This window comes from Porites lutea, chromosome 6 (assembly GCF_958299795.1).
Source record: "Porites lutea chromosome 6, jaPorLute2.1, whole genome shotgun sequence".
NCBI lineage: Eukaryota > Metazoa > Cnidaria > Anthozoa > Scleractinia > Poritidae > Porites > Porites lutea.
In genome coordinates this window covers 12049248-12072627 of record NC_133206.1, presented here as the reverse complement: position 1 = coordinate 12072627, position 23380 = coordinate 12049248, and the positions used below count along the sequence as shown (strand labels likewise).

Below are 23380 nucleotides of genomic sequence, written 5' to 3'. Positions count from 1 at the left end.
TCGAAACTTAAGCAAACAAAACTTGACTGATGTTAATTTCAAAAGTGGAATATGTACACACGAGTGCACCCAAGTTTCTCAGAAACCTCACGTCTACATATAAGCGATCGTAAACAGATATTTTCATAAACAAACATCAGAGTGGATACTCCCTTGACGAGTAATTAGGTTTAGCAAAAAAGCACGCAAATGCGAAGCGTGCGGAAAGGACTGGACACGACTTATCCGACTTCGTCCCCAGAGTCCTCTCGTTTTCCAAAATGGCGGAGGCGGAAACGAGGTTGCAATTTGGCGTTCTGTCATTGATCAAGTCGATTTTTAGATCTGCGCGCGCCGTGTAGTTACCTTTTTTGTGTGGCCAAGCCTCAAATAAGACAGAGTTATAAACATACGAGTCCGTTATATGACAAACAGTTTTATTACTTAATTTGTGATTAAGTTCACACATCGTTTGAATATAAAAATAGTCACATAGTTTAACTAGTTAACACTCTTTAAATTTAATTTCACACTGTAATTTATCTTCCAGATATGTACACGTTCAGGATACTCAGTCTGTTGCTCTGCAACAGCCTGTTCCCCGAAATAAATACGATACATCTTTTTAACTTGCGGCAAAAATTCTTAGACACCATTCTCAAAGCTGAGGGAGACACGTATGAGGTAGTTTTAAGAAACTTTAACACGAGAAAACTATGTATGAATACTCATAACCGGTTTCAATCTTACGTAAACCATCGTAATGACTTTTTTAAAGATACAAACACAGTAACTTCTTGAGATACATCACGACATTACGAATAAAGCAGTGCAAAGTACACGCCTCAAAGGAATGGAAAGAGGATTCAGCGAAAATCTAGCGCAATGAAGTAAAGCTAGTCATCTAACTGACATAGCAAGGCTACGCCCCTGTTGACCCAGTGCCTCTCGGGTTTATTAGATGGCAAGTCAACGTACATAACAAAGTTAGTGGAGTGCCCGGTTGTCGATAAAGTCCCTCGGCGCGCGCTTGTCTTGTACACTGGACTGGCATATGTAGGTTTTGGTTTAAAAGTGGACTTTTCACCAGGAATAATCCACATCTGCAAGAAAGACGGGTTAAGGAATAGCAACAAAACACATAAATGAAAGAATGATAGTGGGAATTTAGTAAACATACATCAGTGACGAAAGTAAGCGCCGAAGTTCATAAAACATCTTGTGTTGCTTTAAGTTAATTTTCCAGTCGCCTACATTTAGGGGTACTTACTATTTACACAAACCATCCGGGCGGAAATCTTGTGCATAAAACTATAACATTTGTCATAGTGGGAGGACGACCCACTATAAAATATATCCAAATCAGCTGATCGGGCTTAAAAGAGTGGAAAAATTGCATCGCTTCAAATCACAGCACATACGTTCTGAAGTTTCCCACACGGGTTCCCACACGGAATGGCGCTACCCATTTGATTTTCCAACCGGAATTTCCGGTTTGGAATGAAACCGGAATTTTCGGTTTGGAATGAAACCAGAATTTCCGGTTTGAAACGGAATGGCGCGAACCATTTGATTTTCCAACCGGAATTTCCGGTTTTCCTATGTAAATGGTAAGTACCCCTAGATTTAGCGACCAGTTGTCAAGAACAAAGCAATCCAGTCAAACACTCGTTCATTCAGTTAGTTACAAGATCGGTCAGTGCTTCTCTTATTTCAGTCTCAACGAATATAAAAATATTACTTAAGTTTTAACTGATAATAGCTCAGCTATTTTATATCGAAGGATACCACAGGCAAAGTATCAAAAAGACTCTTGGGAAGAGATTCAGACACTACCATTTGCTCTCTGTCCCAGCGAGCTCCTTCTAAAAACAAACCCTGTAAAAAACAAGCAAAAAAAACATAGAATCAATTGAGGGCGAAATATTGGAGTATTGCCTACGTGAGACTGGTAAGCCTGCGTACGGTGGCACCCCGATATCACTTTCCCAAGGGACTGGAAAAACTCGTTCGTTATAACGGGGATTCTTTATATCTTTAAGTCCTGCTCCACACATTTTACTTCTACCTTAATTCGGTGAAGAACGTCATTCGTTATACCGGAATTCATTCAGGAGCAGACTGATTTCATTGTGCCAAGCTTTTCTACACATGTTTATCACGAGAACATAAAAGGTTTTACGTTCTCTTGTGCACATTCAAACAACAAGGTTTTTTGTATATCATTTGCAAGAGGCTGATACGAGCTAGGCAAAAGATACTAGAGGTAGTGACTGCATGCAAGAGAACTCTCTGCTCTTGTTGTCTAGCGCTACGGTTAGAGCCTCTGCAATTGCGTTCGGGGGACGAGAAGGAATACTAGTGTGGTAACTTCCTGTGACACCATGAGTATCCTGTGAATAAAAGCCGAAATGTTTGAAGGATCTTTCGTTCCTCGTTTGTCTTCCCCTACTACGTTCCAATCACCTTCTCAACATTCACACGCGACTTTGCTGCTGTGGTTGTGGTGAAAGGCTCTTTTACATTCTTCGGAAATTTCTTAGATACGGTGCACCAAAATTTAGAGAAATATGCGTTGCGTCTGGATGCTATGAACAACGCGAACTTGGCCACCGTTGTTAGCAAGCGCAAAAGACAACCAAATTTGTTAACTTAACTGAGACTGTCGCTTATGAAAATCATCCAGACGAACGCATGCCATAAACTATGATTGCTACCAGTAATAGAAGTGTCTTCAGAACTTACGTTAACATACACGCCATCCTCAGGTCGGGAGTCCATTTCTTTCTCACTTTTCATCATTTCAAACTGAAAGCCCACGTGATCAATAGGAATTGTGTATTTCCGTGCAAAATTCTGGCGCGCCCCTAACAATAGACAAATTTATCAGTTAAATCAAGAGACCATAACCCAGAGCGAGCAACTTCCATGCGCTCGTCTTACGGCGTTTTCACGGACCAGTTTATTTTTAGAACGGTTTTGGCGCGAATTTTGAATATTTTTTAATTCCACAAACCCGTCAGCAAGACCTACAGACTTAAAACTGGTATTTTTTTGCCTTTTAATAACGTTTAGCTTTCCTTTTTGGTATTTTATACTTCGAATGCCCTCATAGACATGGTGGAGATTCTATTCTCGGGGGGAATAATTGCCCTAAAATGTGTCTAAAAATAGATCATTTTCACTCATGTGAAAGCCAGGGAAAAGCGCTCTGGATACAAGGTTGTGGCTATGTAAATTTCTCGGAACAAAAGAACGTTTTCGCAGGAAAAAAAGAATTCAATCCCCACACGATCTTTTTTGATACGGCACCAAAATGGCCGCGTTTCATTGTTTCACACCAATATGGCCGCTGTGACGACATGTGAAAACGACACATAATTGTTCAGGGCCGAGTTGTTCAAAGCTGGGTTAAGGTAACCCAGGGTTAGTGCAAATTTGAATTCAGATTTGAAAGCTTAAAAAGCATATTCACTTAAATTCTTTTTATCTACAATATGATGATTGGATGATCTTAAAAGAATAGAGAAAATTATCCGAGAAAATGCTTCTGAAAAAAAGGAAAAGAAATCCGGATTAAAATTTAACCTCGGATTAGCGGTAATCGGCCTTTGAACAACTGGGCCCAGGTGATAAGATGTATCAGTCAGGAAGCAATAATCCATACAGAGCTACAAAAAAAATAACCCACCTGTTAAGAAAGACTGAGTGAAGTAAAATCCCGAGATCCAGAACACGTTTGGTTTTCCATGGTCAATCCAGTCTTGAAAAAACGTCAGTCTAATAAAAGAAGAATTATTACCGGCTAATTAGAGAAGACTACAACCTTGGCAAGTTGCACATATTCAGCAGTATTCAGTCCGTCGGGAAAGTACTGCCCAGTGAATTTTACCCCTGTGGAGTAACGTTTGAACTGGCTCGAATTCAAATGAAGGATTCACAAGTAAAAAACAGTTTGGGCATTTCAAGTAGCGAGAACCCTTTGATCCGATTAGGCAATGACGTTGGAAGGAGAATTAAAATGTTGGTCATTCTGACGGCTTAAAGCGCTAGAAAAAAGAAAATCCTCTTCATAGACAAATAAGCAATACTCCATATAGCCTCCCTCGCACACACCGCGTGACGAGCTACATGACATACCTCTCTAAAAGGTCAGCCACATAGCTACCAAGTGGTTTGAGAGATGGATAGGACTTGGCAGACCAAACAGCTGGCACCTTGCCTACAAGCATGTTATTAAACACATCTTCAAGATCACCTGACATTACCACGAGACCCTGCAAGCAATCACCAAAGCAGTTAGTTTAGTATGGATGGGCACCTGATGTTTAGGAAAAGTTTAACAATAACTGTACCTAACTGAAATAGACTCAGCGACAAACAAAGGGCACGGCCTCTTCGATCAGGGTTTAAATAAGAGGACATTCCATTAACAGATGTAAACTCCAAAAATGTCAAGGCAAATTTTACATAGACCATTTAAAGCGAAATCGTTAAAGTTATTAGAAATAACTTTGATTTATTCCATGCAATTTTTCAAAAACTACCCCTTAGCTTCTCCCCAATGTCAACGATGTGTGAATATTATTTTGCACTGTCAATGCATGAATACAACCAAGACAAGAAGTGGTATCAGAATGACATGAAAGCAATAAACGTATTGATTCAATAACAGTTCTGAATGCAACAGGGTGTTGACAAAAAAAACTAAGCCTGTTTGGGTGGGGTTTCTTCTTTTCATTTGTAATTTGAACATACTTTTTCCCTCGCAACTTTGCCACGTATGTGAATTTGCCAGAGCCAAACAGAGTATATCCTTTCAAGCCAATTTTCATTTTCATAAAGACCTTCGTCATTCAATAAAATCTCGCGCCTCTATTTGTCCTATCAGAGGCAAAACCATATCACTCATGGGCGCTTGCTGACACGCGTTTTTTTCCCGCGCTTTTCGCCGGTTAGGTGTACTTGTTTCGAGATCTGATTGGTTTATTTAAATGTCGATATGTACTGTGATTGGCCAGTAGTCACTTTGGGTTTGGTTTTACGACACTCACAAGATTTGTCAGACTTACTTTGATAGCCTTCTGCAGGTTCTGTAGCGTACTTCGTACCACGGTGGTGAGACGGTTAAACCGAATTAGCTCCTGTCTAAGCACAGTGTTCATGGACTCTTCATAGACTACAGGGTACTTGTTCATCACCATCTCAATATCGAACGGAGGAGGGAACTTGGATAGGATATCGGCCGATAGTTCATCGATAACTTCAGCTGAAGATTTTCCACCTCCACCCGATTGACGGGGCAGGGTTAACAAGATACTGTCAAACAACTGAGGGACAAATACAAAAAATGAGACTGTTTTCAAACTGCTAAGATCATCAATTAAATAGCTTTCGACTGCAACTCAAACCATTATGCCAATGGAGAAGATTATCAGGTCGGCGTTATCCACGCGCATCTACAACAAAAGAATGACAGGTGTCACTCACCTCTTGAGTCTCCTTCTGGTCTTTTGTAATGTCGGCATTCTCATGAAGACCAAACACTTCCGGGTGAGGTATGAGCGGCAATTCCCGGATGTAGTCCACGTATGACTCGTAATCTCCCTTGGCAGGTGCGTAATATGTACCACTGTCCGAGAACCTTAAGTAAAGGAACCACAGAAGATTATGATCACACTCATCATGTATATACCACACTGCTATTGATTCAAAATACTTAGCAGTTTTTGACTGGCTCAAATTCCCCGGCTTATTTATCATAACCAGCCCGCGTTGACCACATTTGGAAAATGCGAACAATGTACCATCAATTCAAGAATACGCAAAACACATGGCTCGTGGATGTTATCTACGGTTTTGAGGAGTATGTGCAAGAAAAAGCATCTTCTCAAACCGTGCTGAGAAATAAGCCAAAGTTTTGAAGAACTGTAAGTCTACGTGGAGTTAAGCGTTTTTTTAGAACTATAGAAATATTCTGAACGAATAATAAAACAATTGATTAATTAGGCTTTCGTATGATGTTAAGAGTTATGTTGATCTCGGAAGCTGCTATCTACCCCTGCCGATAACATTCTCCTCGATCTGCATAATCCTTCACATCGTACTCAGCCTCATTCAGTATTATTGTCAATTATCATTTTTCGTGTGTGGGACGACGCCAGGAGCGGGAAGTACCCATGTCAAAACATTATCGTGAGTTAACTCACTTGTGATCATCCTTGCCTATGATGTCTTCGCACACAAAGATGGACAATAGACAGACCAGCAATCGACGATCTTTGTCATCAGTGACGCGCCCACCATAGTTACATTGACCAATCAAATACGTAAGCGCGTCCAACGGAACTTCGTCGTAGTCATTCAAAAACATCTACGTAAACAGAATATAGCTCAGCGTCTTGTCTCCTCAATCTCTTTTATTAATATTCACTCAGAAAAATTCAGGCCCCGGTTGTTCAAAAGGTGGACAATGCTATCCACCGGATAAATCTCTATCCACTGAATAGCACAATTGGCTTCCCAAATACATATCCACTGGATAGTGATTTATCTGGTGGATAGCGCTATCCAGCTTTTGAACAACCAGGGCAAGCTCCCCTCGAGACAAACCACTAGATAAACTTGTGGTTTAGTGCTCAGTTATAACCATCACAGCTAACAACACTGGCGGATCCAGGGGAGGGGACGGATGACCGGGCCCTTCTTATCTGAAGGTCTGGATCTGCTACTGAACAACCTTCTCCTTAATACCTTTTTTTTCGGTTGCTTTACTTAAACGTCAAGGTAAAAAGGTAAAATAAGTAAAATGGAAATTTTAAAGAAAAATGGGAATAAATGGCTTTGGGAGGAAATGTGCGGTAGTTAAAGATCACAGCTTCAGATCTACCCACAGTTTTAAGACAAAAACACCTTTGTTGGTGATTCCAGGTCGAAATGGCTTGGAATCGTTATGCGGACAGTTTATATCTTAATTTTCTTTGCCACCTTTGTGGCTTTGTCTGTGACATTTTAGAAAAGGTACAAACTGAAAAATATTTACACTGAAAACGACTCAAAATACCTGCAATTGCCTCATACTGATCCTTAGATCCGATTCGTTAAACTCGTAAGGAATATTCCACCCTAAGGGACCAAACTTTCTTCTTTCCTGAACCAAGGCGTGGAAGAAACAGAGTCCAAACAACAGTTTCTCCCAAGGCGCCGGCTAAAATGGAATAAGAGAGGAGTGAGAAAAAGAAAAGCAAATTTTATGAGCAAAGAGCATCATAAAGAGATGTATACATTAATAGCTGGAACAGGCGAGAAATTCGTGTTTAACAGACCAAACCAACAACGAATTGAAAAAAGCAGGGCGGTTATTTTTCCCGCTCTTTAAAGTGCCATCTGTTCACATTTCTCACCAATCTTTACCCCCTTTAGATTTTCTGTATTCAGTTTAGGTTTTAGGTCTTTTAGCCTGGACCAGGCTCCGCGGTGAGGGAAATAGGCGGCAAAAAAAATCGGCGAGAGCCAAAAATCTCGGCGAGCGAGGCGAACCGAGCTTAAGTCTGGGGAGGGGTAGGGTGGCGCCCTTCCCCCTTTCCCAGTCCCCCGCTCGGCTCGTACATTTGTTTTTCTTCAAAGCATTCACTCACTTTCTACTCTTGAAAATTTTCAGTCTACAAGAATTTAACAAGACCTTGACTGCTGACCTTATTACAAGCAGTGAAGAATTCCTTGTCTGAAATTGGATCATTGAGGTATGAGCGTAACAAGTTTGAACGAAGACCTTTTGGAGGCTCGTTGGTCATCTTTACTCCTAAAAAGTATCAACAGTAAATTTAAAAAACTTCGTGCGTGGTAAACCATGGCTTTCCTGAAAGATGAATATATTTCTTTATACACATCGACCTTCGTGGTAAATTTAACCTGCTATTGAACAATTTCGGAGCAGTCGTACACACATATTTTACTGGTGTTTCTTTAAATAACGCTTTTTTAGTAACAATAATTAGTATTAAAAAGGAAAAAAAACTGCTATACTTGTATGCGTCAGTATGATCTGCGACATAAAAGTAATGTAAAATTATACACGCCAATAAAGATAATTAAATTAAAATTGTAAGTTTAAATACAGTAAAATACTCCAATGGTTTCTTTACGCTGCAGAAACCACGTACTTTATGGCCTTTTGCACCGTGTGATTTGGTGAAAACAAAAGCGAACATTCTTAATCCTAACAGTATGCGGGACGCGCGTCACATATGAATACAGGGCGCCCAGCCCGACATGGACGCACGGCGACTCATGTGTTCTCTCATGCCTGCGACATGATCAACTTTAAACCATTCTCTTACCGTTTTGCAGGATGGACACAGGAAAGTCCGGTGAAGGATAACTGGTCAGCCATAATCTAAACTCCTTGTGCGTGTTATCCGGAACAAGTACATCTTCGCAGATTTTCTCTAGTTTTGACATCCAGCTGGTTGCTAAATGACAGTTCTGAAGTACAACCCATGTTCCTTTCTTTAAAGCTTGTTCTATCATGCGTGTCGCTATGGGGCCCTGGGAGACAAAAGAGAAAAATCAAACAAATGTCTTAAGCGCTTTTCAATAAAAACAAAGCTCTTCCCTACGCCCCCTGCCCCACGCCGCTCAAGTGTGTGTCAGACATGTGCCATTAGGCGCTTTGTGGATAATCAAGTTCCTCTTCTGGTGTGTTAGCAAACTCGTCAGACCAAGTTCCATTGCTACAGAGGAGTGGCAACAATTGGACTTTCGACTCCTTTGTTAAATTCCAAGACAAACGAAACTCGTTTCAGCAGTGATACAGCTCTTAGTGTGTCTAAAGTTATTTCGTGTCTATGGTTTTGAATATTGTTATTGGTTAAAATAAGCTCGCCTCTGTTTCTCAACCAATCAGAAAACAAAACTCTACCAGCTGTAACTTGCTCGGAGGTTTTTCCCGCGCTTGGCACCGGCTCCTTGCATTTGCTGTGAATTCTGATTGGCTAACTGGATTGTTTGCGTTTGATGTGATTAGTCAAAGATATGACTGAGTCTGCATTCACGACACTCTACTGAAAACCGCGGCAGGATTAGCTCACACGGTAGAGCGCCTGACTGCAAAGCTCAATAGTGAGGGTCTTAAAATAACTGAGATTTAAAAGTTCTTCCTCGGCCCTGCAAACGGCTAGAATTCCGAAGACGTAAAAACAGTGCCCTCGATTAGCACTCTCTTACTAAATACATTGACACTCAAATAAAGTGCGTTTTTTAAATACAACAGTGCAACTCACCTGTCCTTGGCCGAGTGAAATAGTCTGAATTCTGTTTCCACCAAAGCCTTTGTCACTAGCAAACTTGAGCAGACCAGCCATGGGATCAGCTCCAGGTGATAACACGAATATCAGCGGTGCACAGCAGTGGGAATCATTATAACTCAACTGTAAATTGAATGTCGGCGGTTCAATGTACGAGCGACCCATGTTTTCCACGATGAAATCCTGTAAATTATTGGTCAAGTGATTATTAACTTATAAAAATGTATAGTGCAGTACAATAATGTCCGGTAGACTTCACAAATAAATATATTGTCATTTAACTCGTACCACCACCAATAAGATGAAAACAAAAAAACAAAAAAACAATGAAACATTTTCAGAAACCTTCAAAGAGAAATTGCTTTAAAATGGTCAAATATCAGAGCATGTATGAGGGTAAAGCGAATTAGATCTTTAGCAGATATCACTTTTATATATTAGATTTTCTTCATTTGTTTTTATATGCATTATTTTGATTATCTGTGTAATTAAATTGAGTAAATAAATAAACTGATAAATAACCTGAACGGCAGGTACGACCTTATCAGGTCTGAGGCATCGAAGAACCACCAGCCTGCAAAAATGAAAAAAATTAAAAACGAAACGATGACTTGAGCGTCGTGAAGTGATGTGGTGTAGTGTGAATTCAAGCAAGCTCTGCCAGGGAAGCGTAAAGAAACATCCCTAATAGACTTACTTGAAAGTGACTTAGGCCCTTAAGCAGGTCAGACAGGCTTTAAACAAGCTGTAATTCTTTAGAGACTGTGCGAAATTTATGAAGCAAACAACGAAAACTTTTCTTTTTCTGTCTCTCCCTTTTGAGACAAATGGCTAACTCAGTATGCAATGTCTTAAATTTTGGTGTTGCGATCGTGCCAGGAATAGAAACCCTGAAATGCGACCGTTCAAAGCATCACGAACAAGAATGTTTTTATTTTGGCACGAAATGTTTCTCCTGCGGAAGAGACTACCTGGCACTAAATTAAAGGCTATGCGGGGGGGAAACACCGTCTTACTTTTAAGAATCAGACAAAGAGTTATTGAGAGATCCTTGCTGTGGAACATTTCTGTTTTGGATCCTCTGATATCATAAATGATTACTTTAAGCCAAAGAAAAGAAAAGATAAGTTTTTATAGCCTGTTTACTTACCGATCGAGACCCGACACAGCGTCCCAAGGATCTGGCATCTTCTCTACATGAGGTGTAGCTGAGTCATAAAAGGCTTTCCAACCTGGATCTGGGAAACCTGATAACAAGAAAATAGTATGAAAACATTCACTTGCTTATTCGAAATTATTCCTTCTGTTATAAGGGAAACCACCACAACAACAAAAATCAATGTCGAGTGCTACACGACAAATTAGAAAGATATGATCTTCTTTCGGATTCAAATCTAGAATCTCTGATTTTAGCCTTTTCTGTGCGTTTATACAGCGGGGCCCTGGCGGGGAATGGAAAGCAGAGCAAAAGGCCTGGAACAGTGCGCTGGACTTGCAATTCGGAGGCCTCGAGTTCAAGTCCCGCCCTGACCGCTAGGTGGATTTCTTCTCGATAGTCCCGAGTTCAAATCCTCGGCCATGCTTGTAAATAGCCAGCTGGTTTGCCTCCGGCAGTTGGGATTCTTAACCCCATTATGTTTGATTTCAATTATTTGCTTCGGAATTTGTTCGTCCCTACTAGCATTAGTGCTATAAATACTGCCGAGTGTAAATGACGGAAATTTATTTATTTTTATTTTTTCTTCAACTCCCCGCTACGACAAAATAACTTTTGGAAAATTTTAAGGGTCGTTTGTACAATGACTCTGTTGTTTTTTTTTTATTGCGGACACATCGCTAACATACGTGCTTTTGGTATGGACATCTACAGGCCATAACAACAGAAAATCGTAAGAACAATCCAAAAAAAGTTATCTTTTCCACAGAATTGGATATAAGACTTCACTTACTGTCCTTTAGTCCTTTTAAGTTGGGTAAGTCAGACGCTCTCACGATCTCCGACCAGGATTTTTCGGTCAGCCACTCCGAACAAGGATTCGGAAACGGATTATCGAGAGCTACTCCACCAGTTAAAAGGAACCTCCAAACTTGATCATCTACTTTACCCCTGGGAATCAAAGAAATTTCCATTTTAATGAACATGGCAGTCAATTAAAGTTTGTACGTTAAAGGGTAAATGAATAGTTTAAAAACTGCGAAATTTAACAATGATCGCGACTTGTCAAACATCATAATAACGAACGTTATCTAAACTGACTAACCAATCATGGAAAATGCTAAAAAACGACAACTATATTCTGAGCTCCCAATTCGCTCACTTTTCCTTGAAAGCAAAGTAAACCAACCAAAAGCTGAGCGCGTTGCAGCCGACGCACGTATTCCGGAACAAGTGATTTCAAGAGTTAATGGAAGGCAGTGGTCGAATGGTTCATGGCGTTGGACAGTATTCTCTTCTGGTCTCATCTTCCTCGAGGGTGAATTTTCACTCGCGCTCGTGTATTTGGTTCACTCTACCCATTATTATTATTAATTTTTCTAGACTCTTACTTTCCCTTCATGATTCCAATGGTGAGAGTTATGGAGAAGAGCAGCTTGTCTTTCTCAAACAGCGAGCGGCACACGTTGGAGTAGATACTGTGGGTGAAATGATCATTCAGACTTTCTATCCTTTCTTCCAGGTCTGAAGACGGTCGGCTGTTACTGATCGACTACAATAAACAAAAACAAATGCAGTAAGATACGAATGATGTTTAGAAGGAGCATTGCACATGGTTTTGAACTCTTTGAATTGACATTTTCAACTTTTGGGTTTACCTCGTTGTAATAACCCGCGAACTTTTTTCTTTGCCTCCTTTTGTTTTTCTAGGTTCTATTGTGTTTACGTCTTTGTTTCACGTAACCCGGGAGTTCATCAGGTTCTTACACCGAGGATGAGCCCAAGTTTTGAATCTTTGAACGTTGTTTTAACTGTTAAGTTGATACCGTAAAACTCCGAAAATAAGCCCCTCCATGTATAAGCCCCTCCAAATATAAGCCCCCCAAACTCGTAACGCAAAAAACCCTCCATTAAATCGCCCCTCCAAATATAAGCTCCCCGGGCGTTTGTACTTGGAAATTGCCCTCAAATTCTAAGGAAAACAAAGCAAAAACGGTAAATTTCCTTCCAGCTATAAGGCTAGCCCAATTGATTTTGAAACGCAAATTTCCCTCCATAGATAAGCCCCTCCGAATATAAGCCCCTCCAAAAATAAACCCCTCAAAAAGGGCCTTTGAAAAATATAAGCCCCGGGGCTTATTTTCGGAATTTTACGGTATTTTATGTCAACCACTTTCCCCTAGTATGTTTTTGTCCACGCACGTAATTTAACGTGAATTTTTAGCTTTTAGTCAATAAGTGCCCGTTACGTCCTCGTTGTACTTTTCCAGATTTTTTTCGCTCTCTCTTCGTTGTTTAGTTTTTTAGCTCAAGTTCGCATTTATTTGAGATCAAGTCAGAATTTTTAATGGCACTTGAGTTTACCATTCTTAGAGCCAAAGGAGCTGAATTTGAGTAACGTAGTGATTAACCATGTTAGTGATTATTGGTAGACGAGTTTAATATTGGCCAATAACTAAATAATATGTTTTACCTAAGGGTATAGGTTTATAAACCATGTGACTGAGTATTGGTACACGAGTTCAATATTGGCCTGTGACTGCATAATATGTTTTACCTGAAGGTATAGGTTTATAAACCATGTGAGCGAGTATTGGTACATGGGTTCAATATTGGCGAGGTCTGAGATGCAAAAGAACAAGATGGAAGAGTGTGTTGCTACTGGTTTGTATCCATTTCGAGTCTCGTCAATTTCCTTCTCTGTTGCTGTAGCGATTTCCTGAAAAAAAAAATATATTTGAACTAACGTCACTTTCGTGTCAGTCATTAACCACGATTATAAGGGGTTTTAAATGAATGATCGAGTATTTAACATGCGGCGAAAATGCACGTGAAGCCACAAAAGCGATAAAAACACCAGTGGAAAAAGAAAACAAAACAGAGACAAAGTCAGGCAACGCGGCAAATACTTCATGGTGGTATTAAAAACAAGTACTTATCGGCAGCTTCGCGGTCAAGTTTGACAAACAATAATGAGAATTACAGAAGTTTTTCTTTGAAAATCCCTTGAATCGCTCCGCAGTATCGCGAAACGTTTGACAGTTATGACATCACAATGTTAAAATTAGAACTTCGCGAGCATAGAAGGAATGACGTCACAGTCACAGCTCGCGCAGAACTCGGAAGTGCTTTTCCCCCTCAGGTTTTGAAAGAATTATGTACAACTTTTAAATTACCTGTTTAGCGGAAATTTCTTCCGACAAAACCTTTGAAGATGAGAGGATCTTGATTGCAGTTTCATCCTCTAAAATGTTTCCCTATTTGGAAATGAATTAAAAAGATTGAAAACGTTGCACAATACAGCAAAACACGGAAAAAGATGAGACAGTCAATCACCAAACAGGATGAGTCAAGGAAACATTTCACTACTACAAGCATTTCAAACCACAGGATTTTTTCTCTTTCTCTCTCTTTGAACTTCAAAGTTCTTTAAGATAACCTTAGCACTCATGTATGCCTTCAGTAGAGTGCTATCGACTTTCGTTGGCACATATTAAGCACGACTGAAATCGCAGTTGAGTTCTTATTCAGTTTACCGTCGATACCCTTTCATCTCTATCCCATTTAAAGAAAATTTAGTCAGGAACTAAACTGTAGGAAGTTACCTCGGAAGATGACAACACCTCTAGAATCTTGTCTTCAATTTCTTTGAGCTGAAAGCAAATAAAAAATCAATAACTCAGAACTACGTAAAAATATATACAACAGGAAGCAACGTCGAGACAAAAATTAGCCGTTTCTAAAACCAACCTGTTTTTTATTGGCCGCACTTTCCAGAATAAGTTGGTTCTTCTTTTCCTCCAGTTCAGGTTTCTCTTTAGCAGCCACAATCCCAAGCAGTTGATCCTCCAGCCCCAGGGGGGTGATCATAAAATTCACTAGGGTCACCTTCACTGAGATCTCAGGCAAGTAGTGAGGATTACGCAGGCGCGTGGTGATATAAAACCGGAAGTCACGTGAATATTCGATGCTGTTCTCTCCGAGTTTGAGATACTACGGAAGACAGAACCACAAAATAAATAAGAACAGGAACCTGTCATGAAGCTAAAAGAAGTATCAAATCGCGGATTTGATATCCTTTGATCACCAGAGACTAAGAATCTAAGAATCGTCAAAGTTAGAGTTGTTGTGTTTAATAACTGGGTTAACGTCAGCTACTCAAGAGGAACTGGAATATCAAAAAAAAGTCGCTTGGTGCCGGCTAGAGTTTGCTGAGGTTCAACAACTTTCCGATAGATGTAAAAAGACCAATTTAATGGTGCATTTTGTTTAAGTGCCATTTTAAAATCTAAATCCGGATTTTCCTCAAAAAAGCAGAATCCAAAAAGGGATTTTGCCAAGCAGAATATTCGTCTGCGACGTGGATTTCCATTAAAGAGATCCGAACACGAAGTCCGTTTTGGGATTTTGTGTTCAAATGGGAAATCCGAAAAATCAGGATTTCCCACAACGCACCCTTATTTTTAATTCCACTGCCAAAGAATGTGTCGGGAAAGACGCACTCGGGGAGCTGGGGCCCACACAGTCAGAGCTTCGTTCGCATTCGGCGTAGCACGTACGGGGTGTTAAGTTCATCAAGAGGTTAGCAAAATTGTCAGCAGAGAGTTCATACATCTGTTTCGGGAGAGACAGCGTTTAGAACAATTTCTGAACTAAGAAGAAAAGTCTACGCACCTCCACGCCACCTTGTTTGAAGGTTTGCTTCAAGAGAAGCGGCTCAAGAATTGGATCCAGTTCCTCTCCAACATTTTCCATCAGAACAGGCGTACCAAACTGTAATCACAAAGAACGCAACTATCAAGAGACGTTTTTGAAGAGTCCCCAATAGATTTTTTGGGATACAGGATTTGCCTTATTTGAAGGCCGGGACTCGGGATTTTAAAGCAAACTGGTGGTTGATTCGGGATTGATAGCATGTACGGAATGCGGGACGCCAAAGATATTCATCGGGATTTCCAACTTTGTTTTAAGGGTCCCCAATAGATTTTTCGTGATGCGGGTTTTGCCTTCTTTGAAGTCCGGGATTCAGGATTGAAAGCATAAGCACGGGATGCGGGACCGGGGATCCCTAAAAAACCATTGGGATTACGGGATTGAGCGAAAATTTGGGTCGGAATGACGGGATTAAGGAACCCTGTTGGGAACCCTCGTTTTTAAGGTGGCTTTTCTGGTCAATATAACTGAGCCTTCCGACTGTTAAAACACCGAATAACAGTCCCTACTTTCACAAGTAGGTTGGGTATGATCGTCGAGGTCAACGTAGTCCTGAATAGAACTGTTGTTGACAGCGGCTTAACTGACAGACGACCAATACTATCGCGACTTAATTGACCAATCACATCAATAAGCAGAGTTTGATACCTACAACTCACTTTGACTCTGAAGATGACTGCAACACAGGTTGTCTAAACGTGAGTTACTGTCAACAACAACAGTATTCAGGACTACGTTCACCCGCACGATCATACTCAACTCACTTATGAAATGACTCCAGGATTCAAACCTTTCACAGTCCCTACTTCCACTTCGTACAACTGAGGACGCTCTCCATTTGTCAGAACTGGCTGGCCGGACCATTGCCGGACCATTGCCGGACCAGTCAGTTAGCAAATGAAATCGGCTTTTTTCAAGGGTTTTTGCTGAAAAACTATCTCCTTCTCTGCACACTATTTAGAATTTGACTGATCTGGCTGGATAGTTTTTATTAATAGTGAAATTCTCATTACGACAAGAAGGGTCTGGTCGGTCAGTTCTGACAAATAAAAAGCGCCATGAAAAAGCAAAGTGAAAAAAAAAAAACAAAAACAAAAAAGAGGGAGAGAAAGAAAACCTCTCCTCGTACCGTGATACTGTTCTCCAGGGTGCGGATGTAGTTGGAGTCAGATAATTTGATAACTGAAAGTTTGTTTTCTTTTTCCATGTTCTTAATCCACTTGTTGGCTTGACCTTGAGGATCAATCATCAGCGGCCATCGCCGCGCGTTATCCACAATAATCCCGTTGTCGACTGAGAATGAATCCACGGGGAGACCAGCAATGTTCCAGGCGCGGATTTTAACTGGGCTCCCGAGAGTAGCGTTCAGGGAGAATGATTCGGAGCAGGGAATTTTCTTTATATTACACTGTTCTACCCAGCCTGATATACAGTCCTATATGACAAAAGAGGAAAAAACAACACAAATTAGTAGTGATTGAAGGACGAAAGTCAATTCGTTGGTTTCAACGATCACCCTTTTCACGGGAGCAGTATAAAAATCGGGATTCACTCTTACTACCATGATAGCTAAATGACAAGAAATATATGAATGCATGCAGCAAGCACGAATGTATGAATTGCAAAGTTTATTTTCTACCGAACCGTGACTGATCTACGTTAAAGCCAGCCAACCAAACACAACTGTAAAGCGCTATGCGTTTGCTCTCGCTTTGTGCCGGCTACCGCTATATATTTCCAGTTCTGATTTCTTTGTTGCGTCGTCCGCATGTGACGGGTGTCATTTCTGGCTTGAATTAAGCGGTTTAGTCACTAAAGAAGTTCCCTCAGTTTAAGGGCTCAGTTTTAATTTTAAAAAAAATGAATAGCAGGGAAGAGACAATACGAGCATGTGTAGGATGATCAGTAAGGTCAAATGTGAACTTACATTCCTGAAGTCCACAGTGAAAGGACCCAAATAAGCCACAACGCCTGAGGACAAAAGTACGTCACCAGTGATCCTGTCATATTTTTCTCCCAGTACACGAGCAGCTTCCGTCCAGCGATCTTTCTCACCACCCAGTCCTCCGATCAGCTTTTCCGCTCGATCAAGCTTTTGTTCACAGATCATGATGTTGTGTTCCAGTTCTTTCTTTTTGTTGGTCATGGCGTCAAATTCATCGTTCAGAGCTTGAAGTTTGTCGACAACCTAGCAGCGAAAGGAGAACAGTCAAATTAACCAACAGTTTTTAATCTCTTATTGCTGACAACCGAAATACAGTAACGATAAATACCGCTAATTTCAGTACACCAAACAACAACAACAAATAAAAATAAATATACTCCTGAACGTACTGTACTAATGTACAGATGGAAATAGAACATTAGAGGCTCGAGATTACAACCAATCAAAAAATCATCAAAAGCTCAATAAATCAACGGAGGCTATGTAAAGAATACATTTGGCCAAAGCAGTACCGATTGAAGTGATAAAATAAATAACGGACGCCAGCTTTCCTCACTGTCCACTAGTGAGGATGCTACCGCTTCAGTCCATGTTTGATCTCACAGTCACTGGCTGACTCTTTTCAAAAGTCAGGGCCGTTAAAGTGTTTATGTGAAATCCCTGATTGGATTCTACTTCATTCCAGACTTGATCCTTTCAGCTATTTATCAATGCGCACAATCTCTACATTGGTCTTCGTACACATCATATGGTACTACTAGTGTAATTTAGATAAAACATTATAACATTTTTTCATAACGTTACGGCAGTATTACGCTTTGAAGTAAGTCCAACAAATTCTAAACGCACCAACAACAGCAAGGCCCTGTTTGAACGAATTCAACTTCATCCAACACTGTTCCATCCGTCTGACCCCTTGTTAAACGGTTTTGGAAATTGCTTGAGATAGAACCATTGAGCCAATCAAACGGATCCAACACCATCCAACAATGATGGGCCAAGCATTATGGATGATGTTGGACCAACACGGTGATGTTGGATCAACATGGTTGATCAAAACAGATTCGATCAAACAGGCAATAATAGTACAGCAACAACAAACCTCTTTGAGCTGAGCTCGTTTGGCATTTAACTTCTCCATTTGTACCGAGAGCTCGGCTTCTGCTTGAGCAAGTTTCTCTTTCTTGGGAGCAACAACCTTCAAATGATAATAATGATGTTAGATTACATTGCAAACAATACAATATATTTCTGAAAAAAGAAACACGGGTCAAATTAACAGGTTTCAGCGATGCTGCTCCGCGACTATACTGTCCTTGTACAATTGTAATTTGTTTGCATACGGAGCACAGAGGAGCTCTTAATAGCTCGTTTAAACGTGTCCGTGCGTTCCAGATCGAATTGGAATTTGGAAGTGTTGGTTTTTGGGGAGAGGGGAACACTGGAGTACCCGGAAAAAAACCTCACAGAGCAAAGGGGAGAACCAAGAACAAACTCAACCCACATATGGCGTCGACGGGTCTCGAACGGGGACTACATTGGTGGGACCCGACTTCTCTCACCACCGTACCACCCTTGGTGCCCAATCAAGAATGGAGGATCACAGAGCAAAAATAAATAAGAACTCAAATAGGATCGTTCAAGTATAAGCTGTAACGGTAATATTTAGGGAGTACGACAAAATATTTTGCCAAGGCTAAAACTTACTTTAGCAACTCTCTCGTAAACCTCCATCGCACGAACCCATCTACACAGACCTTCGCAGGCGGAAGACACTGAACGAATGTTGTTGGGATCAAAATCCGGGTTCGTCACATACCTAAGGAAAGACGAAACGCACTTCAACACTCGGATATGACCATAGCTTCTAATTAAATCTCATTTAAGATGGGATGGGCCGGGAAGTGATACGCAGCAAGTTATTGCAGTGTTCGTAGGGACTTCGGTGTATATAGAGTTGTCAAACATTGTTTACATCTCTACACATAATAACAGGACAAGAATTTAGAAGTTTCACCGCGTTCAACGGTTAACAACGCATGCATAAACACTGACGTTCCTACAACTGAATAACATTTATTTGCTGGCGTTATGCGATATGGTCGTTTAGTTACTTTGCCGTGGTGCAGGAATTGTTTATTTCCTTTTGGACTTTGGTAGATATCATTTATTTAGTGAATTCAGTACCCGTGCGACCAAACAACTATATATCTACGTCTTTTTCAGTTTTACCTCACAGGCTGAAATGCGACATCAGAGAAACAAATTTGACGTGTAAAATTACGTCAGTGAATGGCATAAGCTACGGGAAGTCTGCCCTTTCTCCTATTTCTCGTGCGGGAGGGGTAACAGCGCATTTTCACAACTCACTTCTCTCTGATCTTTTTAATAATGGCGGCTGGAATGTTATCCTTGTCGTAAACTTTCAAGGACTCCAAGAATTTCAAGTCTCCAAGCATCTTCTGTGATGGTCCCCAGAAGTCCTCCACCATGCGTCCCGAACCCGAGGGATCGGGTTTTCTCTCGGGTTTTATTCCTTTCATAATACAAACAGCTTCCATGACCAGCTTCACAGCTGCAGGGGGATTCTATAGAGAGAAATAGCACATGTCATCAACACCCACACTGAACTGAACGCTGGATAAACATTCTATCAGAACCTTCTTTCAGAATGATGCAGAATCTCCAGACTGAGGATGGCGGCAGTCAGTTCGCTTTTAACCGACGGACAGACACTTAGTGCCAGTTCCAACACTGTCTAAGAGAGTCGGCTGCATGTACATTGCTACATTAGTATGTCATTGGCTTAAATGTTTCCTGTCACTTTCTTTACCACTAAAAAGTAGTTCCAAAGAATTTGAATAGAACGTAATATAAATCTAGCCGAAATATTTCGGTTGAATCGTATTGTAGAAGTGGAAAGTAGTTCATTGTCCCTTTTGCCACCTGCGTTTCGTCATCCAGTTATCACACCATTTATGAAAGAAAAATAATCGTTTTCCGACGCTGCGGACCGGCATCGCATATAGAAAATCTGATCTACACGGAACTCCCAAGTCTAGGGTACTGCCGTCAAGACTTTCCAATTTTTTTGGTCTTCTGAAACTTATTAAAAGTTACCCATTTAAGGGGAGCCCAATTTGCATCTACTCGTCAGTCATACTGGTGAAATATTTTACTGTTTTATTATAATCTAAGAAATCAGTTATCACGCATTTGCTCATGCACGGTAGTGTCTATAACATACCTTCATGGTCTTGACCATACTGATATCACTGGGTTTGAGGGTGTTCAGCGCCTGCATGGCTGCCTCCAGGGCCGGCATAGCTTCAGCCAGATCGCTTTCACACTCATCCTTAATGCCCTTAGCTACAGCTGCAGCTTCACTGGCTACTGCTTCATCTGCTGCTACCACCTGCAAACGCACAAGGATAATGATGAAGAAGTTTTGTATTTCCCTGCATTTGAGGCTCATCCATGGTTGGGATGTAATAGCTCAAAAAGGTTTACAGTGTCGGAAGAAATTTTGTGTTTGGTTTGGTTCGTGCGTGCCTGGGGACTGGCTAAAAAACTCGCGTCACTTGCTCAACCAATAACCACTAAGGAACCGAAACAATTATCTCGTCCTTACACGCGCTTTCCCGCGCTGAAGTCCACTTCACATTTTTGTTGGTTCACTGACTATTTGCGTTCCTTTTCATTGGTCACATAGTAACTTTACTTTCGGTTCTTTGACTCTCAATTGATACCGAACCAAAGTTCTAACGAAAATAGAGTGCACATCTCTTACCCTGACTTCGCATCTTAATTTTTCTTTTAAACTTCGAACACTTTTCCTCTTCACGACCGGATGTTACTAAAATGGGGAAAGGGGAGCGGGGAACAAGCACTGGGATCGGGAAATGAAAAAAAAAGACACAAAACCTAAGTTGAACCCAAGCCCTATAAGTAACTTCATTTCCAATTCTGTATTGTTCCCATTTTTCATTTTTCCGTTCCCCGATCCTCGTTCTCCGTTTTAGTAACACTTGATCGCAAATATTTTTTTTGAACCACTTAAAGTTGAAAGGTTTTGTTTCATTTCAATTCATTTTAAATTTAATTTATTCATAACTTCAATAATACATTGATGAAAAACTTACAGTACTCGCGTATAGCGAGAGCTGAAGCGGGTAGTGCTAACGATAAAATAAATTCTACTAAATGCAAATACTACAATTCATACTGATTGTAAGTAAAAAGGGAAAAAACAAAGAATGAAATTACTACAGAGTTATCAGACATAAAAGGAAAAATTGAACTAACTCAGTAGACACTGACTCTAAATTTGCACCAAAAACATCGGACGAATCTACCAAGCTCTTACCTCCTTTTTAGCCTCTACTTCAACCGTATCTTGTTCAATTTTGACCATCAACTTTTCCGTCTCGGCGGAAGTTTTGATCAGTTCCGGTTGAAGGTCACTAAGCTCCTGTTGCATGACGGACACCTGTGATGAAGCAAAGTCCAGTTTCTCCAGACCAGTGACGTAACGTTGCTTAAGAGTCATAATCTCTTGGCGTTTGATGTCCAGAAGCTTTTTGAAGGTCATGATAAGTTCTAGGTACGAAGTGGGCGTTACATAATTACGGCGCCTCAGGGACTGATAGAAGCTGTATGAACAAAGGTACATATGCGTTATGGCCCAAGAATGAGGTTAAAATGGCTGGATATTAGCCAAGTTCTTTTATGTGGTATTTATGTGGAGAGTTTCTTTAACAATCGAGACACTTTTTCTCGGTGATCATTTCCTGCTCTCTCATAACCATCAAGTCTGATTAAGTATTGTTATTAGCTGCTGGCTACTTTAAGAGGTGAAAAAGGGAAACATCTTTTACCGTTAGAGTCAACTTAGTTCAATTCGTTACATTGAGCGATTATCCTTATCCAGCCACTAAATACATATAGTAAAGGTTCTTCGAGGCGTGTGGTTATAATCATTAACGGACTGAAAGTATGTTTCTGGACTTCTAACTTCTGGAGACATGTAAATCGGCTCTAACTATGGGCGAAATCCTACGATGCGACCACATAAACGAAATTGCATTACTATCCTTTAACAGAAAATTTCCTGGAAAGACGAAATCAAGAGGATATCCATAAAATGATTTCCTCAACTAACACTTTTAACAGTCAAAAACACGTGTCAACTGGAGATGGGGGTTATTGACATTCATGGACAAAACAAATAGTCGGGGTAGCCATGTGACTCACCTGTCCGACAGCTCTCTGACGCTCTCATGGAAATACTTGCACATGAACACACATTTTTTCCGCACTTCATGCGCCATGTCAACTTCCTCCAGAAATTTATTCGCCACCATCTCTAAAGCGTCCTCAGGCCAAGCCTAACAACATCAGATATTTATACGTATAGTTAGAGGTCATTGCGCCCGTTAGCGATTCGCCGGTCCTAACAACTCGCGTTTGGATCGGAAATATTTACCTGGAAAATCGTCAACTTACACGCATATTCTAAACGATAGTCAAATCACCAACAACAAACTCACTATCAGTGAAATCCGACCTTATTACAGTTAAAAATTGCCTACATGGTAAAACAAAAGGCTCCTCCATAGAAAAAAAACTGACTGGAAAGAGAAGCAAATGTTTCGAAGTGTGCTACAAATGCTCGTGCTGAGTTGACCAAAGCGGGAGTCAACTTCACGTAAGGAAGATAGATGGAAGTGGGGGCAAACTTACAAGGTTACTATAAAATGCAGCTTTACCTGAAACCAGTCAATAGTGCAGCAGTTGATGAGAGAAGGGAACATTCTCATTCGGCTTCTGAAGGCATCACCAATGGGACTCATTGCTAACACCACGTGTAGATTAGCTCGGACTCGCTCGATGAAGAAGTTGTACATAGCTAGCGGTGTAGACTCAATTTTACGGCCCTGAAAACAAAGAGACGACAAAGTTACTCAGTTCGGTAGGACAAATACCACAGGACACAAAACAACAAGCTCAGAAGTAATCAAAGTTAATACACGCTCGCTGCACTTGACAGTGAATAAGAAATTGCAAGTGTTAAAATTTGGAGAATTACGTAACAAACAGGCTTGGTAAAGCGCGCGCATTAGAATACTCTGAATGAACTGAAGTTTTTACTGAGGAAAATCAAAAGTCTTTAGCTAAAACGTTTTTTTTTTTTTTAATTATCGGGGCTTTTGAAACGATTTTCCCTGATAATCATTTTCGATCTTAGCGCGGTTTTCGTGGGAACAATATTTTTTTGTCCAA

The 23380-nt window shown here is 40.6% G+C and overlaps 1 protein-coding gene across 1 annotated transcript in view; it reads right to left on the bottom strand.

Moving 5' to 3' along the window:
- Positions 1-399: 399 nt before the first annotated feature.
- LOC140941028 (dynein axonemal heavy chain 3-like) overlaps positions 400-23380 on the bottom strand; it is a 62581-nt gene continuing 39600 nt past the window's right edge. The window contains exons 57-86 of the mRNA XM_073389975.1: positions 22867-23034; positions 22352-22485; positions 21465-21750; positions 20346-20513; positions 19469-19686; positions 18806-18917; positions 18201-18296; positions 17081-17341; positions 16283-16588; positions 15115-15213; positions 14191-14433; positions 14046-14093; positions 13617-13697; positions 12998-13159; positions 11832-11992; positions 11234-11391; positions 10435-10531; positions 9807-9858; positions 9261-9467; positions 8319-8526; positions 7674-7780; positions 7043-7186; positions 6189-6352; positions 5470-5623; positions 5052-5309; positions 4120-4256; positions 3671-3759; positions 2725-2846; positions 1768-1857; positions 400-1082 (exon numbers count right to left, since the gene is read on the bottom strand). Coding sequence (XP_073246076.1) covers positions 876-1082; positions 1768-1857; positions 2725-2846; positions 3671-3759; positions 4120-4256; positions 5052-5309; positions 5470-5623; positions 6189-6352; positions 7043-7186; positions 7674-7780; positions 8319-8526; positions 9261-9467; positions 9807-9858; positions 10435-10531; positions 11234-11391; positions 11832-11992; positions 12998-13159; positions 13617-13697; positions 14046-14093; positions 14191-14433; positions 15115-15213; positions 16283-16588; positions 17081-17341; positions 18201-18296; positions 18806-18917; positions 19469-19686; positions 20346-20513; positions 21465-21750; positions 22352-22485; positions 22867-23034 — 4737 coding nt within the window. The 3' untranslated portion in view covers positions 400-875. The remainder of the gene's footprint in view (positions 1083-1767; positions 1858-2724; positions 2847-3670; positions 3760-4119; positions 4257-5051; positions 5310-5469; positions 5624-6188; positions 6353-7042; positions 7187-7673; positions 7781-8318; positions 8527-9260; positions 9468-9806; positions 9859-10434; positions 10532-11233; positions 11392-11831; positions 11993-12997; positions 13160-13616; positions 13698-14045; positions 14094-14190; positions 14434-15114; positions 15214-16282; positions 16589-17080; positions 17342-18200; positions 18297-18805; positions 18918-19468; positions 19687-20345; positions 20514-21464; positions 21751-22351; positions 22486-22866; positions 23035-23380) is intronic.